Source organism: Eretmochelys imbricata, chromosome 10 (genome assembly GCF_965152235.1).
Source record: "Eretmochelys imbricata isolate rEreImb1 chromosome 10, rEreImb1.hap1, whole genome shotgun sequence".
In the NCBI taxonomy this organism is placed as follows: domain Eukaryota; kingdom Metazoa; phylum Chordata; order Testudines; family Cheloniidae; genus Eretmochelys; species Eretmochelys imbricata.
This window is the reverse complement of record NC_135581.1, coordinates 60,816,570-60,837,428: the sequence shown is the minus strand read 5'-3', so window position 1 is coordinate 60,837,428 and position 20,859 is coordinate 60,816,570. Positions and strand designations below refer to the sequence as shown.

The following is a 20,859-nucleotide window of genomic DNA, read 5'->3' as shown; positions in this document are numbered from 1 at the left end:
GACTCTGATGTGGGCGACCTCCTGGCTCAGTCCCAGCCCCGCACCTTCCCTGCAGCGACTTTAGAGCTTTGTGGCTATGTATTTATAGTACCCAAAACATAGTGAGTGCTTTTCTTGCATACAATAAGGTAGGTCCCTCCCAAAAGTGAATAGACGAATGACATGAACCTGCAAACACTTACTGCTAGCCATAATGTGTATTACCATGAATACTCCCCATTGAAGTCCTGTGGCCTGGGAGTTCTCACAGTAGTAAGCACTATGTCTGGTAGTAATGGATCCTAAAAACACAATATGCTGAAAAAGAAATAATAGAGAGGCAGTAAGACAAACTGTTATTTCTCTAATTATTTTGAACCCAGACCCATTGATTCTATAATATTCTCATCCAGCATCAAACTTTCTTTTCATTATTTAAAATTTTGTATGTATACACATACACAGCTGTTGTACAATGTTATATAGAAATGCAGATGTGTGTATAGATATATAATTCATATGTATATTTACCTGTTTCATAGGCATATTTAGTTATTTATTTGTGTATTTATTGCTCTCTGTCTATACTTATTATTCACTGTCCTCTTTGCCCATAACCTTTTCCACTTATCCACTGCTTTTAATCCTTTCCTACCTTTAAATTCTAGTTGTAATAGAAGAGATCAGATACAATCTCTCTTTGGCTCATTTTGTATTTGGGTTCTATCCTCCAAATCCCCTGAATTTCAGTGTAATCTGCAGATTTGATCATGGTTAAATATTTACCAAAGGGTGCCCAACAATGAAAGGTTCTTTCACAAATTTTAGTTCCCATTCAGCAATATGAGCAGTGGAGCTCCTTTGAAGACTGATGCACAAGTAACTGGAATTTCTTGGATGGCAGAGTTAGTTACCCACTGTTTTGATTGGGCATGCTTCCCCATTACAACAGATGTAGCTCCCTGGACACAAGTGCTCCACAGATGTCAGCTGAAGAACCATTGAACTAGGATATATATAAGCAGAATTGTTTCTAATGTTAATGTTTCTCAAGTTTTCCAGGAAATGTCAACAGCCTTTTAAACACTGTTGCTTTGCTTATGCTTTTATGGAAATATCAACCACTGCAGTACCCTAACCTTAAGATATGACAGACTCTAGTACTCTGTGTTTGTGCACTGCCTAGAACAAAGGGGCTACGTACTTGGTTGGCACTGCTGTAATAAACCTTTTTCACGATAGAAACTGGCTGTTTTCAAGGGTTTGCAGGTTTATTTCCATGGGGAACTAATTGGGGGTGGGGTCTTTTCACTGGAATGTAATCCAAGATGCCCCAGTTCACTGGTGCTGAGTGCCCTCTTTCACATTCTTTCTGACCCAATCCTTAAGGATCCAGCACCAATATCAGATAGAAAAAGGCGCAGGACATAAAGGGGATAGGGTGGCTGCCTCTTGTGGGCGGGGATGGGGAGAATGGTTCAGTAGTTACATGAGGTCAAGTCACTTGTTGGGGGAGGAAGAGAGATGAGAATCTCAGGACAGTGTGCTAAAATTTACTGTACTTTATTGAGGCTGAGTGATGAAAGGGTTAAGAATACTAAATAAGGATCTTCTATTTTATTCTCCAGTTTCCTTTTTCTTTTTGACCTTGAGTTCCCTTAGATTTTATAGAGTAGGCTGCTGAATTATTTAAATGCTCTTCTGAACCCTAGTCTACTCAAACCATGTTTCAGCCAACAGTGAGCTGCATCACAGACTAAAAGGGTTTTAAATGTATGTGGGTTGCTGTTAGCACCCGTCTTCTTCTTGTGAGGTTTAAGTATAGATGCATTATAGAAATTCATTTCTTGCAGATTTGAATGTAATGTGCAGATGCACTGGAACAGTAATCCTGCCAAAACAGAATTCTATTATCAAGATTTTTTTTATATTACAAAGTAGTAAATAAAGCCATACGAATTTACAAAGCCTCCATAGTAGAATCCGTTTAATTTAATCTCTGTATCTGGCAGTTGCTATCTTTTGCAGTGCGATTCCCTCAGTCTTTGGCATACAGTTTAAAAAAGACAATAGCTTACGTGAAAAGTTTAAACAATAGTATTTTAAAAATAAAATATGAAGGCATGTTTATGCGACTAATATTGCTTAGATTATTAAAGCACTTTTAAAGGAATGCAAAATTGTGCACCTGTGGAATAATTTAGTTTGTTATAGAATTGCCTGATTTATTCATATGCTGAGATCTCAAATGTTAACTTCATTGTAGTACATAAATGTATCAGTTTTATGCTGGAATAGGAAGATGGATTTCCAGCAAAAAAGAACCAGATATTGCAATCTTGAATCGCTTTACTTATACTTCTTCCTTTTGGCCATTCTCAACTGTTATGTTTTAGTTTGTTTGTATCTGTTTGTTCATATAACAACACATGCTATACTTTATTTATAGCCCTGTATCTTGATGAACAATATCCAGCAGTTGCGAGTCCAGCTTGAGAAAATGTTTGAGTCTATGGGAGGAAAAGAGGTAGGTGGTTTTAATTCCCTGCGTTCACTGCACAGCTACTTAGAGATCATTAGCGGTATGTTCGCAACCTATCCATAGCCTTTGCTTCTGCTTGCCAAGAAAATCAAAATGTAAAAATAAGACATATTACAGAGTTTGAAAAAATATAATATTTTATTTAAAAGCAATGCCATGTGAGAACTATATAATGCACTGGGAATGTCTGGGGAAACAAGTAATGCATTTTCATAGAAACATGCTAATGATCTGTAAAGTTCAACCAATATTGGATGTTTTATATTGCATTCTGTAGTGCCCGCTTGATTTGAATGTTCGTACTGGTATATATTTTGTTTTGTTTTTTTATGTACCAGTTTGTTTTGTTTGCATCTACAACATTCTGTAGAAAATGTGCCTTGTGCTTTGTCTGTAATGTGTCATGTCTTTGTCCAATGCCTTTGACTTGCAATCCACTGAGCAGAAGAAAGAAGGAGAGCGATTCTCTTATGAGGTTTGTGATAGTAAGCATCTTTTATTATACCTGACTATGTTTCCTAAGGCTAAGAACAGTTTCCGACTAATTTCCATGTTTGCATTTAATAATTCCCTATAATGCTAACTACTATGCTTTGGCACTCAGTTTACACTCTGCATTAAATCTTTCAATATGCAAATAGTGTAAAGTATTCCATAAATCACAAGAAGGTTGTAAAATATATTCTTTTCAATGCACTTTCAATACCTAAAGTCCCAAACTTGCAAATCTCATTCAAATGAGTAATTCTAATCCCCTCAAGCAGCATTCCAGCAGTCATTCGTACGCAGAAAAGCATGTGCTTAATTTTAAGCATGTCTTTAAGTCCCATTGACTTTAATGGGACATAACCACATACAGAGGTGCTTTGGTGAAACAGGTTGTCAAGTAGCTCCTTTGAAGTAATTGATTAGTCACACAAGTAAGGTTTACAGATCTTCCACCCAGAACAGACCTTCCATCTGGAAAGTGTTGATGTTACTAATTAAATAGATATTAATGTATTCTTTTTCAAACCGTTATGTTCAGTGTGAATCACTATACACTGATACAAGAAACATTTTAAAGCCTGATTTTTATTAGAATAACATGAAAGGGGAAGTCAATGCCCACCACCCACCCCGGACAATTGTGAACCTTAAAATGCTCTTCACTTCTAATTTTATTGTGATATGTTTCTTTAGCTAAAACAAAGGTCTGAAGACATAAATCTAATTCTTCTTAAAGAACACTAAAGAAATGATTTACAGTATAAATGTGCAACTTTTGTGCAACATGCAGGCTATCTTTAAAAGCTTCATATCTGTTTAAGATGTTACTGACACAATATGATGTGGCATATCCCAAGCTACAGGTCAAATAATCAAGCTTCAAATAATGATTTGCTCTGTGAAAATGAAGTTGCTTTGTAAAACTTGTTTTCTTCCTTGAATAAAGACGACCTCAAGATTTGAGTGAGGTACTCAAAATCCAATTGCCTTAGCAATGATCATGTTATTGGTAATTACATATACGTAATTGGAATGAAATGCAGGTTTTTTTTATCAATTTCCAGCTGTATATTAATACTTCATCTCTTTAGGAACTGTATAAATCATAATATTTTAAGGAGCCAATCTTGCCAGTTTCAGAGTACCTCCCATGATACTGAAGTCAGTGATAATTAAGAAAACTCATCACCTTTTAGAATTAGGCCCAAAGTACATTATTTGCCATTCATTCATTTAGCGCTTTGAGGGGTCCCGCATCAAAAACATTTCTGCAAATTTTTGCATCTGATAAAATCAGAGTCAATGTACAATAGCAATGGTAGGCTGATGTACCGGCTAAAACTGAAGGACGGGGAGGCACGTCAAACATTTATAGAAATACTGTGGATTTATTGTTGGTATCTTTTTTGTTAAATGGGCAGTAAAATGTAATCAGCTCAGCTGTGTAAAAGTGGAACTCTTCCGATTTCCCATGAACAAATAGGGATGGTGAATGTTCTGTTCCCACTCAAGTACATCTCTAATATTCCTCCTAAAGCAGCAACCTCTGTATAGCTGTTACTAATTCTACATATTTCATAGCTGTTACTGATTCTACATATCTCTACATATTTTAAGAGATTTTTCTCTCTATTTAAGGAGTTGGAAATGAAGAGCTGCAATATTTTTGTCAATGCTTCATTATAAAGGGTGCTAAAAGTGTATCAGCCAGATTCTTACTAGAAAACAAAAATCTGCTGGGTGTTATCTGAATTATTATTGTTTAATTTGTGTATTGTTGCTTCATTACGCAGCCATAGGTTAACTGTGCAGCTCTGTGTTGACATTAAAAATCAGATGCACAGGATCCACTATTCACTCAGATGTTCATTATTATCATCTGCATGATGATGCTCCCCGGAATGGGGTAGGTGCTTTCCAAATGAGACATTAGACACAGTCCTTGCCCCAAAGAAAAATCTCAGAGGAGAAGTATCTTATAAAGGAGATAAGCATACAATCAGTTTATTTAAAAAAAAAAAAAACCCAACTATTCCCGCTAGCCCTTTACCTAATCATTGTGCCAGGAGATAGATACAGCAAGATATGGAAAGGTAGTGGATGGCAATGATCTTTTTTGAGATAGTGTGTGAATTCCAGCAGGAAGAGGGTAGGATGGAGTGTCAGGTTTGGATGGAAGGGCTGGAGGTGGTAACAAGGAAAGTTGCAAGAAATTAAAAGGATGGTCCAAAAAGGGAGGGCAGAAATCACCAGAGGGAAGGGGAAGGAGGCCAAGAAAAAGTGGAATGGATTTGTGTTGGTAAGAGGGGACTAAGAATTTGGAAGGGGAATGAGGAGCTGTTGAGGACAAAAGGGTAGAGAAGTGTAAGTAGTGGCAGAGAGCTACATTCTTTTCTCCTGATAATTAATGTTTGTAGACAGCAATTGCTGAAATGTTTCTAACTGGATTTTTTTAAACCTCATTCCTTTATGACTTAAAAGTTATCCTGTTTTCCCTCCAAAATTGGCTCATGTCTGAAATGGGGAGGGGGGGGAACTCCCTAAGAAATTATATTATCTTTTTCTCGGAAAGTTCCATGTGATTTTAAAAAAGATCAAAAACTGCATTACAGGAGTAGATGGATATGCAAGAGGTGTGTACAGCATGTGTTCCCTGTTGGTCTGTCTGTGCCAATCTGTTGTCTCTTATCCTCTAAGCTATCTGGAACAGAACTGTCATTTTGTTCCATTTACAAGGTGCCTAACACAATAGGGTGCTGATCCATGACTAGGTCTCTTAGGCATTGTGGTAATACAAATAATAAATAATATATAAAATAACAGTATTTTATTTCACTTACTATATTTTTAAGTGAACTTAATACCTGTGAAAGTCTTTCAGGACTCCAAAGTTCTCTATTCCCAGGACACCCACAGTACTAGCATAAATTTCTCCATACTGCTGCACCGATATTCCTTGACTCTAACCTGTCTCTATGGATGAGAACCACCATGGCCATTCAATCTCTGGTGTCCATGATGCCCAGTAAGGATGCATATTAGTGCCAGAATGATTGGAAGCATATGAAGGGAGGTTGGAAAAACTGAAATTGTTACCATAGAAACTATACAAATCATGATAAAAATATATTCAATAATGAATGGTCTGGAGAAGGTAGATAGGAAACTTCCGTTCTCCCACAATAGCAAGAGGACAGTCAATGAAATTAAAAGGTAGCAAATCCAAACTAATAAAAGGATATACATTTTTATATAATGCATAATTAGACGGTGCTGCTCATTGCCTCCTGGTGGTGTTGTGGCCAAGAATTTAGCAAGATTCCAAAGGGGATTGGATATTTATATGGCTAAGAAGAATATCCAGAGCTATAATAGTTAATGCTAACAAAATTATTAACAGGATATTAAACCTCATGTTTCAGGGCCTAAACCAGTTGCTAACGATAGTGGATTAGGAGACCTAATGTGTGGGGAAGATTATCCCATATCGATGTATTGTAAGATTCTTACATCTTCCTGTGAAATACCTGGTCCTAGCCACTCTGTGAAATAGCTGGTTCTAGCCACTATCAGAGACAGGATACTGGACTAAATGGACCTCAGGTCTGATCCAGTCTGGCATTTCTTCTCTAAGAACTGAGACTAACAGCATATTTCATATCAGGCACCAAATTGCCTTCGAACCTCAGTGACTTTCTGTAACTAATAACCCATCGTCAGATTCTGATCGCAGCCTAAAATCTAGAGTTACTGCAGATTTACAACAATCGCAATCTAGTTCCCATTCTGACCCAGTGACCTAAATCCGAAAGACTCCAAAATTCTGTTACTGGTCTCCTGAGTCATCCTGTACTACTCATCTTGAAAACAAATGCACTCACAAAGTACACTCGCCCACCTAACAATGTTTATTTCCTATTACACTACTTTATATAGGATTCATCCATTTTACTCATGTGTTTGAATTGCACCAGTAAGATTATTTCTCTATAGAACTCCTCTATGTTTCTGATAGCGTTACTAGTCTCAAACACCATAAAACACTGAAAATAGTCTGTGTAAGTTATGAACCCCCATCTCTATTACTTGAATATTAAGTTATATAGTAAATGAGAAATGAGGGTTGACACACTGAGAAATTAATTGCCGTATCAATGCTCTCATAGCCTAGATAAATATTTGAATAGAGCAGAAAAGTCCAATTTAAGTTACAGTGCTGCTTCTAAATCTTGTTTCCTTGAAACTCAGCAAGGATCTGCAAGCCCTGATTTGGGATAAAATGAGTTATCATTAATGTTATATCACAAAGGAAAATACAGACTGTTAGACAAAACACATATCAGACAGGAACATAACACATTCAATGGTAAACCATTAATCATCATTCGACTTAGAACTGTGGTGTTTTCATTATTAAAAGTAAATTGTTTGGGCCAAGTTTTGGCTAAGGAATTGCCTGGGGGTTACTCTTTTATAGGAACATGTGTAGATTTACCTGTGATACTGCATGAATGAAATAAACATGATGACAGTCCTTAAAAATATACTTGTCTTGTATTATTTTGCATACAACTTAATGTGCAAGAGAAGATGGCTTAAAATACGTTCATAGTGTTACCAGGGCGCAAAGCCATGGTGGCGGGAGAAAAAACTAGGGGGCTCAAATATATTTGCTTGCCCTGGGCACTAGTTACGGCACTGAGTGTTACAGTGATATTTATTCTTTATTTTTAACATATTTAAATAAAATGGGACAAATATCCCTTACTCAGTTTTTATTCAGTGCTTAATCAGGAAAACTCCCACTGAAGTAAATGCAAAACAAGATTAATAATGACTTGTCATTCTGTTCTGTTCTATTCGGATTCTTTCTTGTACTTATCCTGTAGTACATTGAGTGAAGTGACTAACATCTGCCATGTATTGTTTACTATCTGTACAACTTACATCCCTCATTGCTAAGAAGTTTGGACACTGATCTGAACTTCCACAAAGTCCAGGGGGATTCAGATTCAGTTTCCCACTTCCCACATATAAGATGTGAGTGTTAAGATGGAGGGATGTACTCTATGTCTGTATTTTTCATATTTTTGGGTTGGCATTGCCTCAGCTGAAGTTAAAAAAAAAAGTGCAACTATAAACGTAAGAGTAAAAATAACCCTATATAATTTATTTGTGTCTGTGTTTCCAGTGGATGATAGAGAGTACTTGACCTTGAAGGGTAAGGGCACCGGGGTAGTGAGATTTTCTTTGCTTTAAATTGTAATAAAATGTCCAATGCCTAGCAAACCCCAGTCCCTGATTAGTTTGTAACCCCCCAGGGGTCATTACCTACCAGTTCAGAAACACTGCTCTGTATTCCAGAACTCACCCCTTTGTCACCTCAAACCCCATGCACCACTAAATCCCACTTAACATCCATTTTGAGGATGTAAGTGGGACCTGAACATGCAAAGAAAACCATGCAGATAGACACCTGCCCGCATGGTTGGCTCTCCTTGCACAGCTGGGGGCTAAGAATGTGCATAGGTGCATTTCATCCAAAGAGAGAAAAGAAATTGATAAGAATAGAAAAATTATAGTGTACTCCTCTCTGTTTATGTTGTGTTACTCATTTGGATGAAGAATGAAGGGGACTAGTTTGGCTATTGTTGGGTGATACAGGCATGGAGCATGTGTTCCTTCCTCACTATAAAGATGGATGGACCTGTTAAATATAGTGAATGGTGAGAGCTGTAATCTCTGAAAGAAACAAATTTAGATTTGCGCTACCCCAAACCGCTTCTGTCAGTGATATTAACAAAAAGAAACACTACTGTTCACGTTACTAGTATGATTTTCTGCAGTTGGAGCCGCATTAAAGAAAAACACAGAAAGGAAGTAAAGTATGAATGTAATAAACAAAAAGAAAATGCCTAATGAGACTATAGCACTGAAAGTTCTGTGGACACAAAGGCTTTTCCCACATTGGCAAGTCCAAAATAGAGTGAGGCATTCAGTAATGCTCCAATTAACCTGCTAAGTACAGAAACTAGAATACATAGGGCATTTAAAGGAATGTTTATTACTGTAGAGTCGTAAATAGATTCCACAGCTGAGGAGGAGAAAATTAAAATTTCTATAAGCTAGAGAACTAAAGTTCTTTAACACATTAAAAATCCTATTTTGGAAGTTTGTGGAAGAGATGTCTATTTATATAAACCTCTTATACTCAGTAAGGCCAACCTTTAGGATATTTACCTTTGGGGTATATTTTCAGTTCATTGTGTGTGAAATCCAGTCCATGCCAAGGCCCACAAAGTGCCCTCAGCACCAAGTGGATAGCCTATACACATATGCTAGCCCTCTGCACAGGGGCGAATTTCAACCTGAATACACTGTAATTGGAGGCATGATTGTGAGCTTGACTCTAACTAGCATAGCTAAAAATTGGAGTGATGATGTGGCACAGACCCTGTTGTCGGCTATGGATGTGAGTGTGTACCCTGGGTTCCAGGTGGGCTTGCACAGCCCATGTGGAAGCCTGCCCTGCTGCATCTTTACTGCTATTTTCAGCCATGCTAGCTAAAGCTAGCATGAGTGTGCCAAAACTAGCTGCAGTCACACCTCCAATTGCAGGATAGACATATCCACAGGAGATTTCAGCTGCACAAAGTGAGTCGTGTTACTCACACTTCATTTGGAGCTTTTAAAATGGTATCCCTAGAGGAGATGGATGCACTGAAATAAATCCAGAATTGTACATTGAAATGGGATATGTTTTTATGGTGCCAACATTCAGACAGCCCAAATTCAATTTACTAAACTCAATGCTGGAGCTTTAAAATGACCACTGCCTTGTGGGGTGAATTCCAGTAAAGTTCACTGCCTTCTTGTTTTTTTAAAAAAAAACTTCCTTCCAGGACAAGTGGAATTAAAGACTCTAGAACTAAATGTTTCTGTTTATACTTCTACTTAATATGATATACTTTTCCCTGCCTGTGACAAATTACTCATGTTCCACATGCACTGCACCCACTAAAGTAAATAAGAGTTATGCTTACAAGAGAGGGCATGCAGGATTGGGCCCATATTATAGTCAGAGTGGAACACTAAGCTTTTTGAAGTTGTTGTTCCGTACAAGAATTTTAATACGTTGACTGATGATGTTGTGTCTCTATGGGCTTAGACTAGCTGGTCCACTAATTACCAGAGAAAGAAAATGGCTTTACCAAGGTAACTCTCAGAACCTAATAACGTTCCTAATTCCTGCTCTAAATACTCATGTGCGCGCAAAGTAAGGGGAACAAGTACGTTTGGTAGGTGATCAAAATAGGTTTTTCTTCCATCATTGCTTTTAAATCAAGTAATCTTTTAGAAAAGGAAAATATTTTATCTGAGAGAGCTGATTCAAATAATGGTGCCTAGCTCAGGGGCCTAACAATTTATTTTATAAGTCAGTTGTATTTGCGTTAGAGAAGCAAGATGTTTTTGTTGCTCACTATGAATGCAATAAACTGCCAGACAGCTTCAGCTCAGCTCAGCTGTACTCAGTGTTATCAAATATAGCTTGGAAAAAACCTGCCCATTTGTGAAGCAAGTTTGTTATCCTACTGCCCCTGTAATGGTGTTCAGGTACGTCTTTCTGTACTGAATGAGAGAGTCTGGGTTTGGGAATGGAGAATGCAGAGGGTTTATGTTTGCATTTACTGCCCAAACGTTCAGTTTATGCAGAACAAGTAATAGAGTCAGGCTAGTATTAAATGGCTAGTTGAGTCCTCTGGATATACAAAGTGTGGGTTCAGCAGTGGCCTCATGGAACTGCTATTAGTTTAGTTCATATGTAAACTGCAATTATATGAAAAAGGGAGCCAAATTATTAGGATGTGTCTTCCATCCATGGGTAACTTCATAAACATATTTCTGTACCAGTCATGGTAGAAGTTGTGGTAGCCCATGTCGCATGGTGCTGATACTGGCAATGCCCTGTCTACGCTATGCCCTTCACTGCTCCTACCACTGATGTGGCTCCACCAGTGCAGAAAAGCATGTACAGATTTTCCCAGGCAAGGTTCTCAGCCCAGTAACAATCCAAATAAATAAGCAGATGGGCAGAGGAGAAATGGCTGAAGAAGTGCTCCATGTTCAATATGCTGGCCTCTGCCCAAAAAAAGCAAGCACCAAAGAATCCATGCATTCCTCCCCATGAAGGCGCAAGCACCATGGGCCCTTCTGGCTCCATTCATATATACTGGAAACCACGCTAGTTCCACTGCCAAGGGACCATCTGCTAAGACTGCAGGAAGAGAGAGCAGTTAGAATAAGTCTTCTGAGTCACTGGGTGCTGATATGGGCTGTGGAATGGAATATGTAGATGTGTATTTTTGGCTCACTGGTTTAATTTAGTATTTTCAAGGCTGGCCAGAATTTACCCACAGTTCTTTCAGAGAAGGGGAGAGTAACTTCCTCTCAAGTTGTTTAATCATCATCTTCACTGCTGCCTTATTCAGGCTCATCTTCTGAGGCATAAATTAGACAGGCAGATGTACCGCATGTACTGGGAATGTGTCCAAATTCACCTTTTCAAAAGTCACACGTTTATTATCTGCTCAGAGCAGGGTCTTTTGGTCTGTAAGAAAGCACTGAGATGCATTCTCAGTACATGTGGGCAAGGTGGAACGGGAACAGCAATTTGGGCAGAAACAGCCACAACTGAGTTTACATTTGCCAGCACAGTAAATGGTTTTCACTTTCAGTATAGCAGGATTCTTTCATTGTTCAGTTTGCCTGGTTAGATCTGCCCCAAGAGAACTGTTTACCTAAAAAATATGTTCTGTTCTAAAAAAAAATATGTTTTGAAGACATTTATAACCGTCTAGCACACATCTTTTTTTCACACCCCTGAGTGATGGTGGTAGATCACACTAAGGTTTGGGTGTTGACTTAGTATGGACTCCATAATAATAATTAATTCTGGCCCAGACTGTGAACAGAAGGAACTGAGATTCAACTGATCTCTCCTGGAGGAGAGAGGGAAGGCGCATGTCTCCAAGGAATCATTCTCTTCTCTGTGGAGCCCCACAGAATTCCCTCCATTAGAGCTGTTTTAGGGGCAGGGCTAATATGGAAGGGAGTGGAACAGGAGACCAGCCATCAAGGAATTATGACGTGATTGGAATAACAGAGACTTGGTGGGATAACTCACATGACTGGAGTACTGTCATGGATGGTTATAAACTGTTCAGGAAGGACAGGCAGGGCAGAAAAGGTGGGGGAGTAGCACTGTATGTAAGGGAGCAGTATGACTGCTCAGAGCTCTGGTACAAAACTGCAGAAAAACCTGAGTGTCTCTGGATTAAGTTTAGAAGTGTGAGCAACAAGAGTGATGTAGTGGTGGGAGTCTGCTGTAGACCTCCGGACCAGGGGGATGAGGTGGATGAGGCTTTCTTCCGGCAACTCGCAGAAGCTACTAGATCGCACTCCCTGGTTCTCATGGGTGACTTTAATTTTCCTGATATCTGCTGGGAGAGCAATACAGCGGTGCATAGACAATCCAGGAAGTTTTTGGAAAGCGTAGGGGACAATTTCCTGGTGCAAGTGCTAGACGAACCAACTGGGGGGGAGCTTTTCTTGACCTGCTGCTCACAAACAGGGAAGAATTAGTGGGGGAAGCAAAAGTGGACGGGAATCTGGGAGGCAGTGACCATGAGTTGGTTGAGTTCAGGATCCTGACACAGGGAAGAAAGGTAAGCAGCAGGATACGAACCCTGGACTTCAGAAAAGCAGACTTCGACTCCCTCAGGGAACGGATGGGTAGGATCCCCTAGGGGACTAACATGAAGGGGAAAGGAGTCCAGGAGAGCTGGCTGTATTTCAAGGAATCCCTATTGAGGTTACAGGGACAAACCATCCCGATGAGTCGAAAGAATAGTAAATATGGCAGGCGACCAGCTTGGCTTAACGGTGAAATCCTAGCAGATCTTAAACATAAAAAAGAAGCTCACAAGAAGTGGAAGGTTGGACATATGACCAGGGAAGAGTATAAAAATATTGCTCGGGCATGTAGGAATGAAATCAGGAAGGCCAAATCGCACCTGGAGCTGCAGCTAGCAAGAGATGTCAAGAGTAACAAGAAGGGTTTCTTCAGCTATGTTGGCAACAAGAAGAAAGCCAAGGAAAGTGTGGGTCCCTTACTGAATGAGGAAGGCAACCTAGTGACAGAGGAAGTGGAAAAAGCTAATGTGCTCAATGCTTTTTTTGCCTCTGTCTTCACTAACAAGGACAGCTCCCAGACTGCTGCACTGGGCATCACAACATGGGGAGTAGATGGCCAGCCCTCTGTGGAGAAAGAGGTGGTTAGGGACTATTTAGAAAAGCTGGACGTGCACAAGTCCATGGGGCCGGACGAGTTGCATCCAAGAGTGCTAAAGGAATTGGCGGCTGTGATTGCAGAGCCATTGGCCATTATCTTTGAAAACTCATGGCGAACGGGGGAAGTCCCAGATGACTGGAAAAAGGCTAATGTAGTGCCAATCTTTAAAAAAGGGAAGAAGGAGGATCCTGGGAACTACAGGCGAGTCAGCCTCACCTCAGTCCCCGGAAAAATCATGGAGCAGGTCCTCAAGAAATCAATCCTGAAGCACTTACATGAGAGGAAAGTGATCAGGAACAGTCAGCATGGATTCACCAAGGGAAGGTCATGCCTGACTAATCTAATCGCCTTCTATGATGAGATTACTGGTTCTGTGGATGAAGGGAAAGCAGTGGATGTATTGTTTCTTGACTTTAGCAAAGCTTTTGACACGGTCTCCCACAGTATTCTTGTCAGCAAGTTAAAGTATGGGCTGGATGAATGCACTATAAGGTGGGTAGAAAGTTGGCTAGATTGTCGGGCTCAACAGGTAGTGATCAATGGCTCCATGTCTAGTTGGCAGCCGGTGTCAAGTGGAGTGCCCCAGGGGTTGGTCCTGGGGCCGGTTTTGTTCAATATCTTCATAAATGATCTGGAGGATGGTATGGATTGCACTCTCAGCAAATTTGCGGATGATACTAAACTGGGAGGAGTGGTAGATACGCTGGAGGGCAGGGATAGGATACAGAGGGACCTAAACAAATTAGAGGATTGGGCCAAAAGAAATATGATGAGGTTCAATAAGGATAAGTGCAGGGTCCTGCACTTAGGATGGAAGAACTCAATGCACAGCTACAGACTAGGGACCGAATGGCTAGGCAGCAGTTCTGCGGAAAAGGACCTAGGGGTGACAGTGGACGAGAAGCTGGATATGAGTCAACAGTGTGCCCTTGTTGCCAAGAAGGCCAATGGCATTTTGGGATGTATAGGTAGGGGCACAGCGAGCAGATCGAGGGACATGATCGTTCCCCTCTATTCGACGTTGGTGAGGCCTCATCTGGAGTACTGTGTCCAGTTTTGGGCCCCACACTACAAGAAGGATGTGGATAAATTGGAGAGAGTCCAGCGAAGGGCAACAAAAATGATTAGGGGTCTGGAACACATGACTTATGAGGAGAGGCTGAGGGAACTGGGATTGTTTAGTCTGCAGAAGAGACGAATGAGGGGGGATTTGATAGCTGCTTTCAACTACCTGAGAGGTGGTTCCAGACAGGATGGTTCTAGACTATTCTCAGTGGTAGAAGAGGACAGGACAAGGAGTAATGGTCTCAAGTTGCAGTGGGGGAGGTTTAGGTTGGATATTAGGAAAAACTTTTTCACTAGGAGGGTGGTGAAACACTGGAATGCGTTACCTAGGGAGGTGGTAGAATCTCCTTCCTTGGAAGTTTTTAAGGTCAGACTTGACAAAGCCCTAGCTGGGATGATTTAATTGGGGATTGGTCCTGCTTTGAGCAGGGGGTTGGACTAGATGACCTCCTGAGGTCCCTTCCAACCCTGATATTCTATGATTCTATGATCATCCACAGCACCCACCCCTACAGCGTCCATATTACCTAAAGAGGCATTAACTCATGCAGATGACCCTCTGGATGGGGTTAGTACAGATGTACCAGCTCCTCTTTTGCCCCTCCCTGATTCTAAAGTTATCAGGTCTTGCTACAGATCCTGTTTGGCCTTCCAGTAACCAGTCAGTGCCCCTTAAAGACCTTCTCACCTGACGGAAATGATTCTCTGAAAACTAAGTGATGGGAAACCCACAGCTTTTCCTGACTCCTGTGTCCCTTTTTCATGAGTTTCTTGCAGGAATGGTTGATGTGGCCTCTAACTTTTATGGTTCTCCCTTAGAATGCTTGAGATTTTTGAAGTGGAGCTACATCCAAGTGTGGCGGGAAATAGGCCAAGGAGATTCTCCTGGGAGACAGAATATATAGACATACCCAGTAAGAGGGAAAATGAAACAACTATGGTGGTGATGCGCAAAGTGCATGCTTAAATGGATGCTGTCTCCTGAGATGATAACATTTAGGAACTGTGCTCTTAGCAGTTTCCATTAATGGGGCCTTTGGGCAGTACTGCACTACAAATAATAACAACAATGAGCATCTCCACTGTAGATTATTAGTTGCACATTCTTCAAGTACTGTAATTTGCTACTGGAGTGTTTTCCTTAGGGATAAAGATTATTTAAACAGTAATGTTGTTAAACATTCAAAGCTAGATTGTGAAAAGCAACTAATTATTAGTATCCATAGCTATATGTTAGGAGAAGTTAGGTTGATTTCCATGCACAGGAGTTATTAGATAAATGGTCACCAGTCCATTTCAAATCTTGTAAATGGCCAAGTCATTCTCATGTCTAAAAACATGCTAAACATGCCATTAAGACTGAACATTATTAGATTATTATTCTTCATGACTGTAGAACTAATGAAATGGTGCCATTGCAAGAGCCAATAGAAAGAAAGTTGAGCAATTGAGAGGGGAGAGGATTTTTAGTATCTGTTTAAAATGTGTTTCATAAGACCTACTCAGCCTAAAAGACTAACTAACATTTTGGATAAAGGAAGGGTTTATTAGAGAGTCCACATGCTCAGCCCATCAATTAACGGTATTAAGCTTATAGACATCACTGAAACCTCCTACAGGTTCTCTAGCAAAATCAGGGAAGACCAGATTTGACATTCCTATTATCTCTAAGAGAAAACACAAACAATTAAAAAAAACCAACAACTTTAAACAGTTCTGTTCTCCTTATATACCATAAAGTAGTAAGAAAGGGCACAAGCCCAATTTTCACACAACCCTTTGCAGGTCACCTTTAAATCCCGAATTAAGGTCTTAAATTAGGCCTTGGGGTGAATTTCAGGTCAAGTCCTTGTTCAGTTTAGGGAGTTTACCCGGAGTAAGGAATGAATAAAGAACTCAAGATTTTGCCCTCAGTGATGAAGTGAAGCATAAAATACTTCGCCTGCATAGCCCGTGTTCAATGTTACGTTTTCCTGTCAAGTGAATTTCTGGAAGGAAAGTGCATTCATGTTCAACTTTTTTCCTTTTTGAAGTGTCACTAAAACGTTTCCCCTCGAATTAGAATTCTGAATCCCCTAGACATTCCAAGAACAAACTTTACTGGCCAGTTTGCCTTATTGAACTAGTACATACAAAGAAACAAAGCAATAAAGCCTGTCGGTGGTTTCCTAGCAAGGTTAAAATAGTTTCCCATTGAGCTCATGGAAGGCACAACAAGACAGATACAATTTTCAGCAGAAAACAAAACCTTGTATTGGTTAAAGCAAAACTAATGTTATACAAAATTGAAAGCTGTTAATCTCTTCAAGTCTACATCATGAAAGAGTGTTCAACCTTGACAGTTTGCCTGTCAAATGGTGCAATGAAAACCCTATAATAAAACAACAATCTCCACATTCAAAGCAGGACTGTTGGGAATGACAGGGCAGGGAGCTCCATAAACAAAGACAAATAGGCACTGAGCCACTAGCCATTAACATAAAATTGTCAGAACAATATACATATCTGTATTGCAGAAATACAAATTAGCCTACCGAGAAGGGTATTGAAAAATAAAAGATGCTCCCTAATCAAAACAAGATTAATCTGTCACAGTGGGAAAAAAGGGGTAGGAGAATGGGAACAGAAGCACAAATTTTTTTATCAATACAATAGACAGATGTAAGAAACCACATATGTAGGATAGTTTGTTTTAGCACCTTGTCACGTTATCCAGGGTACAATCTGGGCTATTAGATAGCTATGTCCTTTCGGTTCTCTAACCTGGGGTGCCTTTTACACTGCTCCACTGTGAGAGCAGCCACTCCTGGTCTGTTCACACATAGTGTTCAGCATGTCAGTTACCCCCAGATATACTGCAAGAGTGCTTCAGCCAGCCAGCCTACCACCCTTGCATTATACTACAAAGCAACACCAGCAAAATCACAGTCCCAGACTTTCCTTCAGAAGTTTGTGTCTTGTATAGCACAAACCTTGTTATCTCAAATGGAGTTCCCCAAACACTTCAATTCAAAGACACTGGCTTAGATAAAACAAGTTTATTAACTACAGAAATCTAGATTTTAAGTGATTATAAGTAATGAGGCATAAAGGTCAAAATTGGTTACAAAGAAATAAAAGGTAAAATGCAAGCTAATTCCTAACTTAACAAGCTCAGTGTATTTAAAGCAAAAAGCTTTCTCCCACCACACGCTTACAGCAGTCTGGCTGGATTTCTTTCAGTCAGGACCAGTTCAGTGATGTTTCTTTTGTCTGCATCCTGCACTTTCCTGTGCAAACTCTAGCAAATTTACAAGTAACAGTGTTGTCTCCTTACTAGCACATGTTGGTTCAGGTTAAATTTCAGATGGGAATAGCTAACCCATTATGTAGAAAGCAGCCATGCAGAATTCACAGGCTCTTTGACACATTTCCAAGCTTTGGAGATTTTAAAATTTTGTATCAGTTTTAGGCGGGTAGTATCTTGAAATCAAATAAAGATGTACAAATATTTCTTGAATTTTTTAGTTGTTCTGCAAATTTATTCTGCCTATATTTAACATTCAGAAATAGTCCAACCACTAATGATATATTTAATAATCTTGAATTAATGTGCCAACTAATTTTAAGTAACTGTGTTCTGTTTTGGGTAAAAAATAACTATTATTTAAGAAGGCGTTAACAAGGCAGAAATATTTATCAAGATGGGACTATTATGTAAATTAAGAATTGGTAGAAAAAAAGTGTTTGAAGTTAACCTGTTAACAGCCATTCCCATGGCTGATACAAAATGTGTATGGTAATGAGGCCACGACACTTAACAAGTAATCAGATTACAGATTTCTTTCAGGATCCAGCCCACACACTGCATAGGACTGTGAATGGAACCAAGCAGTTGAGGAATGAATGGGTCATGCACTCATGTTCCATTTTTTAAATGGATTTGAAAAGTTAAGGCTCACTGGTCATTTTGTTTCTCTCTCTGACAGTCTGTTCTACCAATAATTTACTCTTTTCCTTAAAAGGGGGATAATCATTAGACTTCATTTCCATCTCCATGAAACTGTCAGCAGCACATCAGACCACACTTCACACTTCATCATCTGATAAAGAATAAAAACCTACACCAGATACCTGATATTTGGATATCCACCACTCCTTATCCAATATCCTCTGAATGTGGTGGATGATCTATGTCAAAAGGTGTTCGATCCACCAGGTTTTGCTGTTATAGTCCTGTCTGCATTCAAACTTGTAAATTTCAGAACTGCCCAGGATTCAGTCACTCACTTCCCTCACTTTAGTGTTTAGTTCTGATTGTTTTCTTACACTCAGATTGTTGAACTCAAGGGAGGATGACATCAGGGGTAAACAAAGTTACTCCAGAGATGACTTTGACCCTTGAAATCAATCATTTGATAGCAGCTGAAGTCTATGCAACTCTGAAAGTGTAGGAGTCAATCTTCTTAAAATGTTAGTACAAGTAACATTAGTACAAGAAAAACTTGCATGGGTTTTATAAAACTCTGTCTGTGTTCTTATCCCACACCGCTCCCTATAGTATCTTAGTGCCTATGCCTGGGCATTTATGGGATCATCTGCAAAACAGTGTGTATGGGCAAAGAAGTTGCCTGATTGGTTACTGCTCTGTTAGGAGACAGTGTGGTTTAGGGTATAGAACACTGGACTAGGACTAAGCAGACGTGGGTTCTATTCCTGGTTCTACCACTCCACTAGTAAAAAGAAAAGGAGTACTTGTGGCACCTTAGAGACTAACCAATTTATTTGAGCATGAGCTTTCGTGAGCTACAGCTCACTTCATCGGATGCATACCGTGGAAACTGCAGCAGACTTTATATATACACAGAGAATATGAAACAATACCTCCTCCCACCCCACTGTCCTGCTGGTAATAGCTTATCTAAAGTGATCATCAGGTTAGGCCATTTCCAGCACAAATCCAGGTTTTCTCACCCTCCACCCCCCCACACAAATTCACTCTCCTGCTGGTGATAGCCCATCCAAAGTGACAACTCTTTACACAATGTGCATAATAATCAAGTTGGGCCATTTCCTGCACAAATCCAGGTTCTCTCACTCCCTCATGAGCTTTCGTGAGCTACAGCTCACTTCATCGGATGCATACCGTGGAAACTGCAGCAGACTTTATATTAATGAGCTTTCGAATAAATTGGTTAGTCTCTAAGGTGCCACAAGTACTCCTTTTCTTTTTGCGAATACAGACTAACACGGCTGTTACTCTGAAACCTGTCACTCCACTAGTGTTACCTTGGCTAAGTCGCTTCATCTCTCCATGCCTCTGTTTCAGTTTCTGTAGAATGAGACACAGGCTTTGTGAAGTGCTCTGACACTGACTGATGAAAAGTGCTCTGTGTGAACCAGGTATTAATATTACATTGTGTAGAGTGTCCTATAATGCCAAACCAGCACGAGCTTTGCGGGTTGTCCATGCCATGAATTCAGAACACTCTGGCTTTGCTAGAAGACATTCTCTACATAAAAACTTCCCTAAAAAACAGCAAATGTTATATACCACACATCAGTACCACTTGTTGAAAGTACTGGAAAGATAATAGACCTTTTATAAGTACAAAACTCTCTTGTAAGATTGTTGTGATTTTATATTGTCAGTATTGTGCCACTGTCTCAAAATGTAGTCACACTGTGGACTTGAGTGTTTTAGAACAGTTAAGGAAATGACAGTTATGCACTGTAATTGCTTCCCATTTCCACTGAACGTTGTTATTTAAGTTACTTTGGTTTTTTAGTGATGCTGTGCATGTTAACAAACATGCTTTGCATGTTAACAAACAAATGGATTGACATATCCATAAAAGATAAATGACCTGATGCGCTGATATACCTTGGGCTGCTGTACACCACTCCCCCAGTACAAAACTTCCTGAAAGTCATCTTAGCCAGCCACTGGATCAGCCCTGTGCATAGGAGGAGCCTTTGAAAGTGTGGCGCCATAGGGTATTGTCTACATGGTTGGCCCATGCCAGCTAACTCGGGCTCACTGGGCTCAGTTTGTGGGGCTGTTTCACTGCTGTGTAGACTGCCGCCTCCTACTGGAGCCCAAACTCTGGGACCCTCCTATCCCACAGGGTCCTAGAGTCGAGGCTCCAGCCCAAGTCCGGAAGTCTAAACAGCAATGAAACAGCCCAAGGCCTGCAAGCCCAAATCAGCTGGCACAGGCCAGCCGCGGGTTTTCCTTTGCTGTGTAGACAAACCCAAAGAGGCTGCTCGGCCACAGCCACATCCACAACAATCCCATGAACACAACAGTAGACATGGTTGGGGTAAATGCAGCATGGCTGGGTCATTTTGCATCCCATCTGTCTGAGGGCCGCTCTAATTTATGTTGGGGACCTGACTGGCATTCAAAGAGCCCGAGATAAAGTGAGTGAAAAATGCACATCTTGGCTGCATC

The 20,859-nt window shown here is 40.1% G+C and overlaps 1 protein-coding gene across 2 annotated transcripts in view; it reads left to right on the top strand.

Moving 5' to 3' along the window:
- Positions 1-20,859, top strand: part of UNC13C (unc-13 homolog C) — a 387,958-nt gene that overhangs the window by 290,877 nt on the left and 76,222 nt on the right. For both annotated transcript variants that reach the window (XM_077828069.1, XM_077828068.1), the window contains one exon: positions 2,429-2,506. In XM_077828069.1, the coding sequence (XP_077684195.1) occupies positions 2,429-2,506 (78 nt within the window). The remainder of the gene's footprint in view (positions 1-2,428; positions 2,507-20,859) is intronic.